The 15,759-nt window shown below is 42.6% G+C and overlaps 1 protein-coding gene across 1 annotated transcript in view; it reads right to left on the bottom strand.

Annotated features, from left to right (window-relative positions):
- Tbc1d12 (TBC1 domain family member 12) overlaps positions 1-4,283 on the bottom strand; it is a 70,131-nt gene extending 65,848 nt beyond the window's left edge. Inside the window, exon 1 of the mRNA XM_038338089.2 lies at positions 3,515-4,283. Within this exon, the coding sequence (XP_038194017.1) occupies positions 3,515-4,233 (719 nt within the window). The 5' untranslated portion in view covers positions 4,234-4,283. The remainder of the gene's footprint in view (positions 1-3,514) is intronic.
- Positions 4,284-15,759: the final 11,476 nt, after the last annotated feature.

Raw genomic sequence — 15,759 nt, 5'->3', positions numbered from 1 at the left:
AGCTGCCTGCTTTAATTAGTGAGTTTCTTCATCTAGATACTGAAGTGGTAGCAAGGTACTCCAAAGAATAAGAATTCGTTTAAGGGCCAGGGGATAGTGGTGGCAATGGTCTTTAATCCCAGCACTCAGGCAGCAGAGGCAGGGAGATCTCTGTGAGTTCGAGGCCAGCCTGGTCTACAAAGTGAGTTTTGGGACAGCCAGAGCTGTTACACAGAGAAACCCTGTCTTGAACAACAAAAACAAGGAAAAGAATCCATGCAAGGGCAAGCTGATTCTAAATGCAACACTCAGCGGGAACTTCAGTTGACAACTGTACAATACAATAATAGTAATAATTATTCTTAAGTTGCCGGGACAATGGATATTTGCTGATTATTTTACTCGAGAATTGAGAATTTGTTCATAATTACACTCTTCAGAAAAGAGTAGAGAAGAGGAGACATGAAAGAGAACAACTTAGCCCGATTCGAATGGGGTTATTCACACCACTGCTAGACTGCTAGACACTGCACACTCAGAGATGAGGGTCACAGTGCCTGCCTTTAAAATGTCCAAAATGCAGCTAAGGCTTTTGCTAAATTCAAGGAAAAAATGTTCCTCTCACTCTGTTCTATTCAAAGAATGTCATGTAAAGAAAGCCATGATGTCTAGAACCTTAACGTGTATCCTGGCAAGCATACATACATGTAGCTTCACTCACTCAACCAATCAACATAAAAACTTCAAAAATTATTTTGTGCCTATTTTTTGTTTTGTTTTTTAAAAATTTAAACCTAGTTCTTTGGGACAGGAAGGAGGCTCAGCCAGGAAAGCACTTCCCATGGAGTGTGAGGACAGGAGTTCAGATCCCAAGAATACACAGAAGCCTGATAGGTGTGGTGGCCTGCTGTAATGTCAACAACTGGGGAGCTGAGATAGGGAATCGTAGCTTTAGCTAGTCAGACTAGCCATATGAGTGAACTCTGGATTCAACTAAGAGACCCCACCTCAACACATTCAGGGGAAGAGTGACTGAGGAAGCCCTATTATTGCTCACAAACTGCAGTACAGCTCTATGTATCCATATGTATCCAACTTAACCCCTACTAGCCAGCCAGAGACAATAGTCTAAATCACAGCTAGTCTCAATGCTCTGCACCAAGCAAGCACTCAGGGTATACTGGCTGGATTGGTGATCTCCAAAGCCCATTCAGGTCTAAAGCCACCTGACACCTTAACTCAAAACTTGACCATGATAGATGTAATTCAGTACAATGCTACAAGGTATCAAAAGCACATATATTTAAGTCATCCTGTGGCCTTGTATAATACTGTCACTGCAAGATTTAAATGTAATTTTACAAGTAGTTCATACCTGCAATCCCAGCACTTAAGAGGCAGAGGAGGGGAATATCAAAAGTTTGAGACCTGCCTGAGTCACATAGGGAGTTCCAGGCTAACCTGGGCTAGACTGATATCCATCTCCAAAAATATACCAACTCGATTTTTAAAAAGAACAACAACAATATAACTAAATATATCTTTGAAGATACAGGCAAAATTATAGATCTTGTTACTATATATTTAGTACTGCCATGGAACACAAAATTAGGATTTTCCATTCTTAATATAAGAAACTTTGTATTTGTAAATGTATACAAGCAGGAAAAATAGGAGACACTAAAATAGAAAGATGTAAGAAGTGCAATATAGAATGTACCTCCCTGTGTACACATGGGCACACTAACTGTAACTCCCTAATTCACAAAGGAGGCTGCGACTGGGACTGTGGCTCAGCTGGGAAGGAGTTTGCCTTGTGTGCAGGAGGCACTGGACTTGATTCCCAGCACCATATAAACCAGACTTAGAGACACAAGACTCTAATCCTAAAGAGAAGTTCAAGGTCAGTCTTGGTCAGCTACACAGGCAAAGCAAGCCTGGGCTACAATGAGGCTGTATTTTTTAAAAAAGGGTTTCTTTCACTTCGGGTTATAGTTAAAGTCTCTGAAAAAGGAATGAAAACAGGAAAAACTGGGAATGATAAGATTTTACAAGTTGGAGATATTTTATTTGGCTAGAGATAAAACCACCACCAACAAAAGACCACAAGTCAAAATCAGCCTCACAGGACATGTGCTTTTCAGGAATGCACACTAAGTTTTCCACCATGACTTCCCTAAAACCACCATGACTTCCATGAAACCAGCCTCCCTCTGGAACCTGCAAAGTCCAGCATAATAATTTAAACTCAAGAATGTCAAATCACAGATAAAACCCCATTAAAAATTAGTTACTCCAGCAATGGAGAGGGGCTGAGGCGGGAAAATCCCAACTGAGGCAGGGTGGGGAATGGGAGGTTGTTTAAGGCCAATCTCACACGAGCAGGACCTTCTTATGGGGGTAAGGGAGACCAACATCTTTCCAGATAATTACAGTGTTCTAGCAATCCATGCCCACAAAATACATGCTCCCAAGCACAAAACTCACATGAAGGTGAGTCAGCATCCCCCCCCCACACACACACTCCTCAAGAAGTTGCTGAGGATGTAACTTCATAGGTGGGCTACCTCCTAGCATGTCCGTGGCCCTGGGTTCAATTAACAACGGGGGATGACGTTAATGAAAATTGACGAAGGAGAAAAGAGATTTCCTAATTTCCTAGAGTGCAATAGTAATTTGGGCTAAAAGGCTGGGATCTAATTCTAAGCACTATACTGCTTGCCTATTCAGTTTTGTTTAAAGACGGGATCTTACTATGTAACCCCGGCTGATCTAGTAGCTATGTAGCCCAGGCTGGCCTCGAACTCGTGGTTATCCTGCTGCCTTATCCTTTAGTATTGGTGTTACAAGTGTGTACTTCCAACTCAGAATGTGTTTTAGTAAAGGCAACTGAAACAAATACTATGAAAAATAATCATTTCTAATTTCAAGAGTTCCCAAAGTAGGCCGGTAAAATAGCTCAATGAGTAAAGACACTTTCCACCAAGGTCGACAACTTGAGCTGAATCCCAGTATCCACAAAGTGTGTGTGTGGGGGGGGGGGGGGGCGACTCCCTAAAGGTTGTTTTCTGACCTCTATGCTAGGATACATTCAAACATAGACGCACACAAGCGCACATGCGCGCGCGCACAGACACCTACACAAAATAACTGTAAAATTTAAAAAATCAAGAATTTCCAAACTAATGGAATAGCCTTAGATTCCACGCAAATGAACTTCGCAGACGTCTTCTACACCACACCTGTAGGAAATCCCTGGTAAGCAATTTACAAAATAATAGGAGTGGTGGTTATCTGCTGCTCCAGATGAGGCGACTGAATATATAGCATTAGGTCAGACTTGGAAGCACAATGTTCCCAGGGGACAGAGTAACACCAAGATTGGCTCCCGGCCTGGAGTTCACAAAGCCATCCGGTTCTCCTTCCCTAGCGACAGATCAAAGCTGAGTCCCGACGCGCCCGGGCGCTGGAAGGCAGCCGCCCTCTGCGCTCGCTCCGGGCCCCGCCCAAGACCCCCGCGCGGCCGGTGCGATACCTGGCGAAGAAATCCGCGAAGCCACCGCTCCGTCGAGCTCGAGCCGTGGGGCCCCCGGGGCTCTGCTCCGCCGTTGGCAGGGATGCGGGTGTCCCCGCCGAGGGAAGGAGGTCGCCGGCGCTCTGGCGGCGGCTCACCTCGAACGTGTTCCGAGAGCTGAAGCGGGCGTCGGGGAGGCCGGGGCTGGGTTCCGCGCTCCCACCCGATCTCGCGGCAGAGGTGGCAGCTGTGGGTTCCGGGTCGTCGGTGTCCCCCGACGCCAAGCAGCAGCTCCGTAGCGGGTCCTCCAGCGGCGCGGCCCAGTCGTCCGGGCCGCCCGCGCCGTCCACACCCTCGTCCGCGGGATCTAGCAGGCAAGGGTGGCCGCAGGATCGGCGGCGACGCGCCTCCTCCGGGCCGCGACGGTCCTGGCGCAGCAAAAATCCCGAGTCCCCGTTGGTCATGCTTGAACGGCATGCCGCGGGGACAGCCGCCGCCTCCGCCCCGCCGAGCCCGGGCTGCAGCGGGCCCGCGGCCGCCGCGAGATACCGCTGCAGGAGCTGCCGCGGCCGCGGCGCTTCCTCCTCTCCAGCCTCCCCTGGCGACTCCGCGGCGACGGCGCCTCCGCCAAAGCCGCCGGAGGCGTGGACGGTCTTTCCGTCCTGACCCGTGGGCCCCGGGACTGGGAGCAGCTCGGCGTTTCTTCCCGAGCAGGCTCCGGCATCCTCGGGACCCATCATCTGAGGCGGCGGCGGGGGACTGCCCTGCGCGCAGGGGCCGCGGCCACGGCCGCCGCAACGTTCCCAGACCCACCCCTCCCACCCGCCAGCCAGGGCAGTTGCCGGAGGCCGGGCACGCGCCAGGATCGCGCACGCGCACCAGCGGGCCCGGGCCGGCCGCGACCCGGCGCGTCCCCCGAACCATAGAGACGGCAGCTAGAGCGACCCGGGAGGACAATCTGGGATCCGCCAGCTGTGCCTGGATGGGAGAGGATGGTTGGAACGCTCGCGGGTGACAATGCTTAGCAGAAGCGCAGATACCACACACTTCGCCAAAAACTCACTTAATGTGATTCTCTTGTGAGAGCAAAATAACGAAATTAGCCTAAGTCTTTCCATCTGGACAGTTTTTACGTTCTTTATCAACAGTGAGGAATTCTGTTGCCCCCAGGACAGCCCCTTTCTACTTTGTCCTCCACGTTTACCAAAGCTTTATCTGGTAACACATGACAATGAACACGTTGGTTGTAATGTCATCTGGGTACGGAGATATAATGGAGTCACAGCGAGGACTATTAATAACTGTCGCACCCTGTGGTAATGGATTAAAATAGAATGATGACCATTAAGTGGAAATAAAATGTATTTAATGTACAAATTACAAGACAGATAATAACAAACCACAGGAGTGATAGGAAGGAGAGCAGCCAGCAGTTACAAAGCTATGATACTGATGTGAAAAAATTGGAAACTGCGAGGTCATGGTGGTGGCATACAGCTTTAATCCCAGCACTCAGGAGGCAGAGGCAAGCAGATCTCTGTGAGTTCGAGGCCAGCCTGGACTATAGGGAGAGTTCCAGGACAGGCTTCAAAGCTACAGAGAAGCCCTGTCTCGGAAAAAAAACAAACCAACAAAAAAACAACAACAAAAAACCTGCATTAGAAGCGGCTGGAGAGATGGCTCAGTGGTTAAGAGCATTGCCTGCTCTTCCGAAGGTTCTGAGTTCAATTCCCAGCAACCACATGGTGGCTCACAACCATCTGTAATGGGGTCTGGTGCCCTCTTCTGGCCTGCAGGCATACACACAGACAGAATATTGTATACATAATAAATAAATAAATAAATATTTTAAAAAACTGTATTGGGGCAAGGTGAATCTTGCATGACCTTACCTCCATAGAAGAATGAGGGTAGGGATGGGGCAGAAACCCAATGGTGTTGGCATTTCAGAATGGACGACGAAGTTGTAGTAAAAGACCTAAATAGACGTTGTCATAGGATGAAGCAGTAACTAGAGCCCGTTCGTTCTACAAATGTCTCCGAAAGGAAGTACAGAAATTGAATGACATACTTTGCAAACAGTACCGTCAAGTTTTGTATATAAAATGTATATGTGAGCTGGACAGTGGTAGTGCACGCCTTTAATCCCAGTACTTGGGAAGCAGTGGTGACCGCTTTAAACCCAGTGGTTGGGCGGCAGAGGCAGGTGGATCTCCGTGAGTTACAGGCCAGCCTGGTCTACAAGAGCTAGTTCCAGGACAGACACCAAAGCTACACAGAGAAACCCTGTCTCGAAAAACAAACAAACAAACAAAAACCCCAAGAAATCAACACAGAGAAACCCTGTTTTGAAAAGCCAAAGGGGAAAAAAAGAGAAAAAAGGAAAAAAACATATATACATGTGAATAGATTTAAGAGTGACTATCAACTATTTGTTTAGTAATAAAATGTGAATCCATGTATCCACCATTCAGATTAAGAACTGTCAAGTATCTTTTATAATGAGCTTTTCTGTAAACCTAAGCAGCACACACATTTATTATCAAGGTCTTTGCATTTATTATCATAGCTCAGTTGGTCAAGTTGCCCTGCAAGCTTGAGGACCTTCATTCTATCCCCAGCACTAAGGTAATAAGCTGGTGTAGTAGAATGTCCTTGTAATTCCAGCACTGAAGAGGCAGATCCCTAGGAAGCTCTGGCAACCAGCCCAGCCAGACCAGCTAGCCTTAGATCTCATTGACATATCATGTCTCATTAATTTTTCCTATTCATGGAATATTTCTTTTTTATTGCTTTTATCGAGCTATACATTTTCCCATTCCTCTTCCTTCCTCCCCTCTACCCTTCCTCCCTCCCCATTACCCCTATGCTCCCAATTTACTCAGATCTTGTCTTTCTCTCCTTCCTAGGTGGATCCATGTATGTCTCTCTTAGGTCCTCTCTGTTGTCTAGGTTCTCTGGAGTTGTTGCTCATAAAAAAAAATTTTTTCAAGAAAAAAATCATTTCACATACATGATTTAAATAATGAAGCTTATGACACGATACTTTTAACCTACAAGATACAAGGATCATTGTACACAATTAAAATATTAAAATCCTGTCAGACAGTAGCATAAATAACTTCTACGTTATTCTATTTAAATTTAAAATTTTGTGTTTTACTGTTTCCAAGAAAGGATGAAAGCCTGTAGAAACTGCTATATGTTTTAGTAGTTGAGAGAGCAGGTTGTGCATTTCATATTCAGAAATATATCCAATAACTTGCAAAACTTGAGTTAAAAAATATGAATGGGCAAATATGCATTTCTAGTTAAGGAGAATAATATATCATGTCAGTTGTGTTTGTGAATTGTCCTCTGTCTAGGAAATAAAACAAATATAACAGCAGTAAAATAGGAAAAGGCAAATTAATATAAAGTGATATTGGAGAAGAAACTTTCATAGTCTCTTTCTTGGAAATATAATTATAGGCAATTTTAATTTAATTTCCTTAAAAGATTACTAACTCGAATAAGCTTCAATGCTATGGTCCCTGTTAAGTGTTTTGGGAATTTGGGTTTCCTTATCGCTTTGTTTTTCAGTTGAAATAACAACATGTAGCCGTGAGATCAGGACTTGTCCCTGGCGTGCAGATGGCTTTTGGGAACCTGTTCCCCATGTTGGGTTATCTCACCCAGCCTTGATGCAGGGGGAGGAGCTCAGTCCAGCCTCAACTTGATGTGCCCTGCTTTGTTTAAGCTTATGGGAGGCCTGACATCCATTGAGATGGAGGAGGAGCGGATGGGGAGGGGAGTAGATGGGAGTCAGGGTCGGGAGGGAACAGAAGGAGAGGAAGGAGGGGCAACTGTAGTCAGTATGTAAAATAAATGAAAAAATTTTAATTATATATATATAATGTGTGTGTGTGTGTGTGTGTGTGAGACCATGTCTCAAACAATAAGGTGAACAATTCTAATGGAATAATACCTTAAGTTTGTTGGTGGAGTTTCTCTGTCTCCCCAGCTGGCTCCCAAATGACCACATGAAGTCTTATTATTGATTATAAATGCTCAGTAAATAGCTTGGGCTTGCTACTAACTAGCTCTTACATCTTAAATTAACTCATATTTCTTATCTATATTCAACCACATAGTGGTACCTTTTTTTCAGCACAGCATGTTCATTTCCTGCATCCTCTGCATCTCATTCACGATTCCCCATGACTCCTTCCTTCTTCTTTCTAGCATCCTCTTAGCTTGATTCTCTCACCTAACCTCTTCCTGCCTAGCTATTGGCCAGTCAGTTTTTTTTTATAAAACCAATGAAAGTAATACATATTCACAATGTACAGAAAGGAGTACCCCACAGCAGAAGTTGTCCTCTGGCCTCCCAAGGTATGAGTGTATACTTGTCCTATACATAGGAGCACACAGACACCTACACATACACACACAAAGATCTTTTAGAAGGAAGAAAACAAAGAAATGTATATGAACCATATATACTGATAGGAATCCTGCATGGGTGCAGTACCCAGAATATATACAAAATAATAAGTCAATATGGTAGAATATACCCATATTTACAGAACTCTCTAGGATGAGGCAAATGAATTTCAAGTTCAAGGCCAACCTGGGATACATAGCAAATTTGAGGACAACATGAGCTACCTAGCAAAATTTTGTCTGAAGAAAAGAAATTCATAACTCAATATTTAAAAAGACAATCCAATTTTAAGGTGAGTTCATACTGTAATCCCAGCATTTGAAAGGTTGAGATGGGAGGATTGTTTGACTGCATAATGAGTTCCAGACCAGAAGGTGTTACAGTGTGAGGTAGTCTGTTCAATAAAAGTGGGGAGGAGGGTATAAAATTATGAATATATAGATTTTCTAGAGAAGATATGTTAAATGGAATATTAATAAGTATATCATCAATGTATTTGGACATGCCAAAGCTATGAGATCACAAAAGAAAGAAAGAAAGAAAGAAAGAAAGAAAGAAAGAAAGAAAGGAAGGAAGGAAGGAGAGAGAGAGAGAGAGAGAGAGAGGAAGAGAGAAAGAAAAAATAGCAAATATACTGTGATATTTCTGCAATCCCAGCTCTCTGCAGGTTTCAGCAGGAGAATCAGGACTTAGAGGCTAGCCTGGGCAACATCGCTTCAATATAACATTAAATTATCTTTTAAAACTTTCTGCCTTATCTGGTAACATTTTATTCACTTTTACAATGATGGTCCCTCAAACTGATTATTTTGCTATAGTTAAGGAGAGTACAGAGGCCTCAAGTTCTTTACACCCTTGTTTTAAAAATTATTATTTATTATTGTTATTACTGTTGTGTCTCTAATCAGGCTTGCATTAATAGTGCTTTCTTTCACCTACTGAACCATCTTGTGGGTTCTTCATGCCTTTCCTTGATCATTCTTGGGCTACACTGGATTCCCAAAGAACATTTAAGTATGACACACCCTTTACAGTGTTAAATCACCTCCAACACCATCCACAGACCCTTAGAGCAATTAGAGCAATGTTACTCAAACTTCAATACACATCAGAAATGCCAAGGATTAAACACAAACATACCCCCCACACACACATATACACACACACACTGGCCAGTTAAGCATGTAACTATCTTCAATGATGAACAGACTAAAAAACTATATTGTCAGTGTGTTCTTTTGGAAATTGATTGCTAATATGATCAATAAATTTGGTATGAAAATTTAAAAGTAAGCTCTGTAATGTAGTAGAAATATATGGTTTTGCAAAACCATGTAATTTGGCTTGCTACTGAAATCATCTTCAACTTCTACAAATAATTTAAATTCCATTCATTCCTGGTAAAACCCCATCTGGTAAAAAGGGTCACTGGGATCAAGGTTGTGGATTATAGTAAGATAATAAGTATTACAAAGATGCATATTGCAGATTAGCTTTGAAGGGTGAGCTATGGGTGGGAAAGGAATGACAGAAACATCACAGAGCAGCTGCTGTTTGGTAAGCCACAGTGGGACAAACCTCAGACCAAGATAAGAGGAAATGCTTTAAAAATATACAATGATCCTTTAGTGGAGCAATTCATGCCACATATTAGCAGGCACTGTAATCTTACCCCTGGGAATCTGTCATAAGGAAACCATTCCAAGGAAAAGATAACAGCTGTGCAGATATGATTGTAGCTAAATGCTTTAGAATAAAAAATTCTAATTTACCTAAAATAGTCAGCAATATGAGAAGTACAGGCAAATCTATGTATATCAAAGGCAAGTCACAGAAAAGCAAAAATACAAAGAAATCTAACAAATCTTTGCTAAAAGTAAGGATTGTGCCAGGTATGATGACACATGCCTTCAGGAGGCAGAGGTAGGTAGATTCAGGGCCACAAAGAGAAACTCTGTATTGGCGGGGGGGAGGGGTAGGATGTGTGATTGAATGCTATAATTACAGCGATGTGTAAAATTATGTATTTATAAAGATCAGAAAGAGAGAAAGGGTGGACCCTTTATAATTTTTGTTTATATTATCTTTGTCTGTTTGTTTGTTTTTTTTTTTTTTTGAGACAGGATCTCATGCAGCCCTAGCTGGCTTTAAACTCAAGATATAGCTGAGGATGGCCTTGAATCCCTGATCCTCTTGTCTTCATCTTTTAAGTGTTGAGATTATAGGTTCGAGGTATGTACCACCTGGCCCAGTTTATACTTCTTTCATAACATTTAAAAATATATTTTATTTTTGGGTGGTGGTGATGCATGCCTTTATCCCAGCACATGAGAGGCAGAGACAGATGGATCTCTGTGACTTTGAAACCAGCCTGGTCTACAGAACCAGTTCCAGGACAGGCTCCAAAGCTACAGAGAAACCTTGTCTTGAAAAATAAAAAAGTATAAAAAAGTTGGGCAGTGGTGGTGCACACCTTTATCCCAACACTTGGGAGGCAGAGGCAGGCAGATCTCTATGAATTCGAGGCCAGCCTGGTCTAAAAGACCTAGTTCCAGGACAGCTAGGACTGTTACACAGAGAAACCCTGTCTTGAATGAGTGTGTGTGTGTGTGTGTGTGTGTGTGTGTGTGTGTGTGTGTGTGTGTGTGTTTGCAATATTCCTCTGTGATCAGAAAAGACTCAATTCCTCGGGAACTGGAATTACAGATGGTTGTGAGCCTACATGTGAGTGCTAGAAACCAAACCCAGGTCCTCTGCAAGAATAATAAGTGCTTTTAACTACTGAACTAACTCTCCAGCCTCTATAAAAAATTTTAAATTGAGGATGGGTGGTGGTGGCACACCACTTTAATCCCAGGACTAGTGAGGGAAAGGCAGGTGGATCTCTCTGAGTTCAAGGCCAGCCTGGTCTACAGAATGAGTTCAAAGACTGCTAGAGCTACACAAAGAAACCCTGTCTTGAAAAAAACAAAAAAAAAATCAAGTTGATTAAATGTTAACTCTTTAAAAAATGCTCTGAAGTATAGTTCTAAATGAATGTCCTAACTATAGATTGTGAAGTAATGCAAATAATTTTTGTATTGTGACAGGACATTAAGCTGCATTTGAAAAGAAGAGGACCTAAAAGGCCACATTTAAAAGCTATAGATAGAGGGCTAGCACAATGGTTCAGCTGTTAAAAGTCCTTTCTTACTGCCAAGCCCAACATCTGAGCTTTATCTTTGAGACACACACGGCAGGAGGAAGGTACCGACTCCTGCAAGTTGTTCTCTGACCTCTACATACAGGCACACACAAGCAAATGCAAACTTGAAGCTACTCTGTGAATTTGAGGCCAGCCTGGTTCTTCAACGTGAAGCTCCATGGTAGTTTGAATGTATTTGGCCCCCATAAGTTCACTGGGAGTGGCACCATTAGGAGGTGTGGCTTTGTTGGAATAGGAATGGCCTTGGAGGAAGTGTGTCACTGTGGGTGCTGGGCTTGAGGCTTTCTTTGCTCAGGATACTGCCCAGTGTCTGAGCTGACTTCTTATTGCCAGCAAGATGTAGCACTTTCAGCTCGCTCCAACACCACATCTGCCTGCACAAATGCTATGCTCCCCGTGATGATGATAATGGACTGAAACTGTATGTGAGCCATCCTGATGAAATGTTTCCTTTATAAGAGTTGCCTTGGGCCAGGCAATGGTGAATCCCAGGAGAGGCAGGTGGATCTCTGTGAGTTTGAAGACAGCCTGGTCTACAAAGTGAGTTCCAGAATAGGCTCCAAAGCTACAGAGAAATCCTGCCTCAAAAAAACAAACAAACAAAAAAAACATAGCAATGAAAGCCCTAAGATAAGCTCTGTTTCAAAAAATTTTTTTAAGTTACTGACTTCTAAAAATAATCATGGAACTGGGTTTGTAACTCAGATGTTAGAGTGATTGTTTGGATTGTACAAAACCCTTGGTTTGATGCCCAGCATCACATAAACCAAGCACAGTGGTACAAGCTAGTTAATAATCCAATATGGAGGAGGTGGGGCAGAGGCAGGAGATCCAAAAATTCAAGCTTGAGACCAGTTCAGGCTACATGAGACTTTCTCTCAAATAAACAAACCAAAAACAAAACATAAGAAATGAAAGTAGGAACTAGTTGCCACTGTTACAATCCAATGAAAGTTTTTGCATAAATTCAGTGTAAGAAATCTGAAGTTTTTAAATGTTTCTATTTTCAGTAACAGCTGGTGCCAGACCTTGTTTTTCTGTCAGCTTAGCAGCTGTGCGTGAATCTGTGCGTGATATTTTAATTATCATCTGCCACCCCACTCAGTCCGGGTCCTCAGGCCACTCAGGCTGCTGCCTGGTGGGGCTTCTGGTCCCGCAGCCCTGGCTCTGCTGCAGCTGAAATTTGTAGGTTTAAATGAAGTCTCTGCCACCCTATTTATCAGTAAGACTCAGAGATCAAGGCTGGGGTGAAAACCTGCTAGCTCAAAGAGGCTGAGTCGCAACTAGTTGATCTTGCTTTTTGGCCGGAAACACCAAAAGAGTCACATCTCTTCCCTCATCCCAGAACCAAGAGAGCTCAAATCCTAGTTCCCACCCTTTCCTTCCTGTACGTCTTCTTTATCTAAATTGCTGGCATCTCCATGGCCCATTCTGGTCAGCTAGTCACTGGCTCCACACCCTGACTCAAGGTATAACTTTATTGGGCAGACTCAGGAGTATCAGTTTGTGATCAAACTATCCTACAACAAGACCTGGAGCCAATTCCACATTTCTGTTACTTCTTTCAATGACACATTTTTTTAAACCACACTTTAATGCCCAGAGGTGGTGGCACACACTTTTAATCTCAGCAGAGGTAGGGGCACACAGATCTTTGTGAGTTAGAGGCCAGCCTGATCTACAAAGCAAGTTCCAGGACATACAGAGCTACACAAAGAAACCCTGTCTCGAAAAACAAAAACAAAACAAAAAAAAAAACCCACACTTTAAAGCCAGGAGAGGTGGCATATGACTTTAATCCCTGAACTTTGGAAGCAGAAACAGGCCTGGAACTCCAGTAGTCTGATCTATACAGCAAGTTCAGCCCTTTCTCAAATAACTACTATTAAAGTAAAAGAAAAAATTACATTTTTCAATCTGATAGAATGCTAAACAAAACAATCCACCAAAACTCAAAGCACAAATATAACTATAGTCTCAATACCCAAAAATAATCAGTTAACATTAAATATTAAGCTGAGGGTGTAGCTCATTGGTACAGTATATACTTAGCAAGCACAAGGCCCTGGGTATCTACTTCTTGTCCCCTTAGTGGCAGATCATCCTTTGAAGTATTTGGAAATGTGTGAATTGAATGGGGACCTTGGAAAAGCACACAAAGTTTGACTAAAAGGAATTGTGTTGGTTAGGGTTGCTGTTGCTGTGATAAACCATCTTATAACTCTCAAACCTCACTCCATCACTGAGGGAAGTCAGGCACCTGGAAGCAGGAACTGAAGCAGAGGCCATAGCACTACCCACAGTGAGGTAGGGTCCTCCAATCAAGAACATGCCCCTCCCCATATAAAACCGCCCCACAGGCTTGTCCACAGCCAATCTGGTGGAGGCATTCTCTTAACTGGGGTTCCTTCTCTCCAAATGTCTTTCTCCAGTTTGTGAAAAGTTGACACAGAACTAGCCAGCACAGTAATCTTGCAGTATTTTAAATGTTTAGGAAAAGACAACCAGAATATCCACCATTAACATATAATTTCATAATATAAATTCCTAAGGGGAACTAATCTACTAGGGGAGCCTCTTACATTGGTCGCTTTGTTTTTTGTTTGTTTTTGTAAACAACTGAGAATGTGGGAAAAAAGAGAGCAGCATGCAGGATAGTGGCTAAACTGAAAAGGAATGGGGCCACTAAATAAAAACACAGAGTAAATCTAGAGGAAACAGCTCTCCTTGGGATGAAAGTAAAAGCGGACTAGACTAATATTCAAAAATTTAATCTTTAGATTTAAAACTTAGGTGCATGGATCTCATACTCAAATGCATTAAAGACTGATAAAGCCGTTGTATATTAGACAACAGCAAACATCATGGTTCATGAGGAAGTACAGGGTGTAATCCACTTAAAGGCATTAAAAAATCAGTTTCAGACATCTCAGACATAAAAAATTCTGCTGGCATAGTTTGACCCATGGTCCCCCAGTCTGTATCCATGACTCCTTTAAATTGTAGAGGAAAGAGCTGGCCATAACTATCTATATATCTGTCTGTCTGTCTGTGTATTACTATCTATCTATCTATCTATCTATCTATCTATCTATCTATCTATATATATATATAAAACTACATACACATACACACACATATATATACCATATATATATATATACATATATATATATATATATACACATATAACCTAGTATGACATGGTCACATAGGCCTTTAATCCCAGGAGGATCTCTGTGAGTTCAAGGACAGCCTGATCTACCTATGAACACCTGGACAGCCAAGAGTACAGAGATAGCCTGTCTCCAAAAATCTACCTGGAGGAATCACAGTATTTGAAATCAACAACAATCCAGTGGGATTGCTTTTCTTATTTTAAGGATTCATCTTAATTCATCATTAAGTTTAATTCCATAGGCCAGTAAATATTTCTTTTTCTTTTTTTTTCCAAGACAGAGTTTCCCTGTGTAACAGTCCTAGCTGTCCTCGAACTAGCTCCTGTAGACCAGACTGTCCTCGAACTCACAGGGATTCACCTGCCTCTGACTCCTGAGTGCTGGAGTTAAAGGCGTGTGCCACCACCGCCCAGCCCATTAAATATTTCTTAATTCTTTCTAGGAACTAAACACTGGCCTATCTGTTACAGGTAAGTCTCTATCTAGATCCTATTAAGTCTTATGAATGCACTGTCACATAGGGCACAAAATAACGTGTCTCTTATGTTAGGCAGAAATCTAGTTCCTAAATAAGCCCATGATTTATTTGTTTATTTTTAATAATTTATTTTTATTTAATGTGCATTGATATTTTGCCTGCACATGTGTCTGTGTGAGTGTGTCAGATCGCCTGGAACTGGAATTAGAGACAGGTATGAGCTGCCATGTTGCTGCTGGGAATTGAACCCAGGTCGGCTAGAAGTGCAGCCTGTGCTCTTCACAGCTGAGCCATCTCTCCACTCTCTCAGCCCATGATTTAAATCCTACCTTCTTTGTCTTTTTATTTTCAAAGCTACAATAGTCCTGTATATCATTATTCTAACATTGCCCGGAGAGTCAGTAGCAGGAGGATCATCATGAGTTTGAGCCAGCCTGGTCTGTACAGCAAGGCACCTATACAAACACAAGGACCAGAGTTCAGATCCCAGCACCGCATGACAAATTAGGCATCCTGTAAATACTTGGAATTTTAGCTCTGAGGGATCCAACACCTTCTTATGGCTTCTCAGAGCAAACATACATGTATACACACACTCACATATGCACATGCATGCAATACAAATAAAGGAATCTTTTTAATCATTTCAAAAGTATCAACTGATGAATAAAACCAAAACCTTCACCAAATTCCAATCCTACTCTTTCTTTAGTGATAGAAAAATATGTCTTTGAAATCAGTCCCTACCTAGTTCTCAATACTCATAGAATTTGCTCTGATGGTTTAAAATATGTCCATGGGGCTGATGAGATGGCTTAGCTAGTCAAGGCACGCCTCACTGGCCAATCTAAATTCAATCCCTGAGATCCTTCCTATGGCATGTTCCTCAGAAATGGAAACATTTCCTCCAGGAGGGAAGGAAAAGCCTAGGGTGGTGAACAGGAGATAAACAAAGGTCACATGTCTGGGGACAAACCC

This window comes from Arvicola amphibius, chromosome 1 (genome assembly GCF_903992535.2).
Source record: "Arvicola amphibius chromosome 1, mArvAmp1.2, whole genome shotgun sequence".
In the NCBI taxonomy this organism is placed as follows: Eukaryota; Metazoa; Chordata; class Mammalia; order Rodentia; family Cricetidae; genus Arvicola; species Arvicola amphibius.
This window is presented reverse-complemented; position numbering and strand designations above follow the sequence as displayed.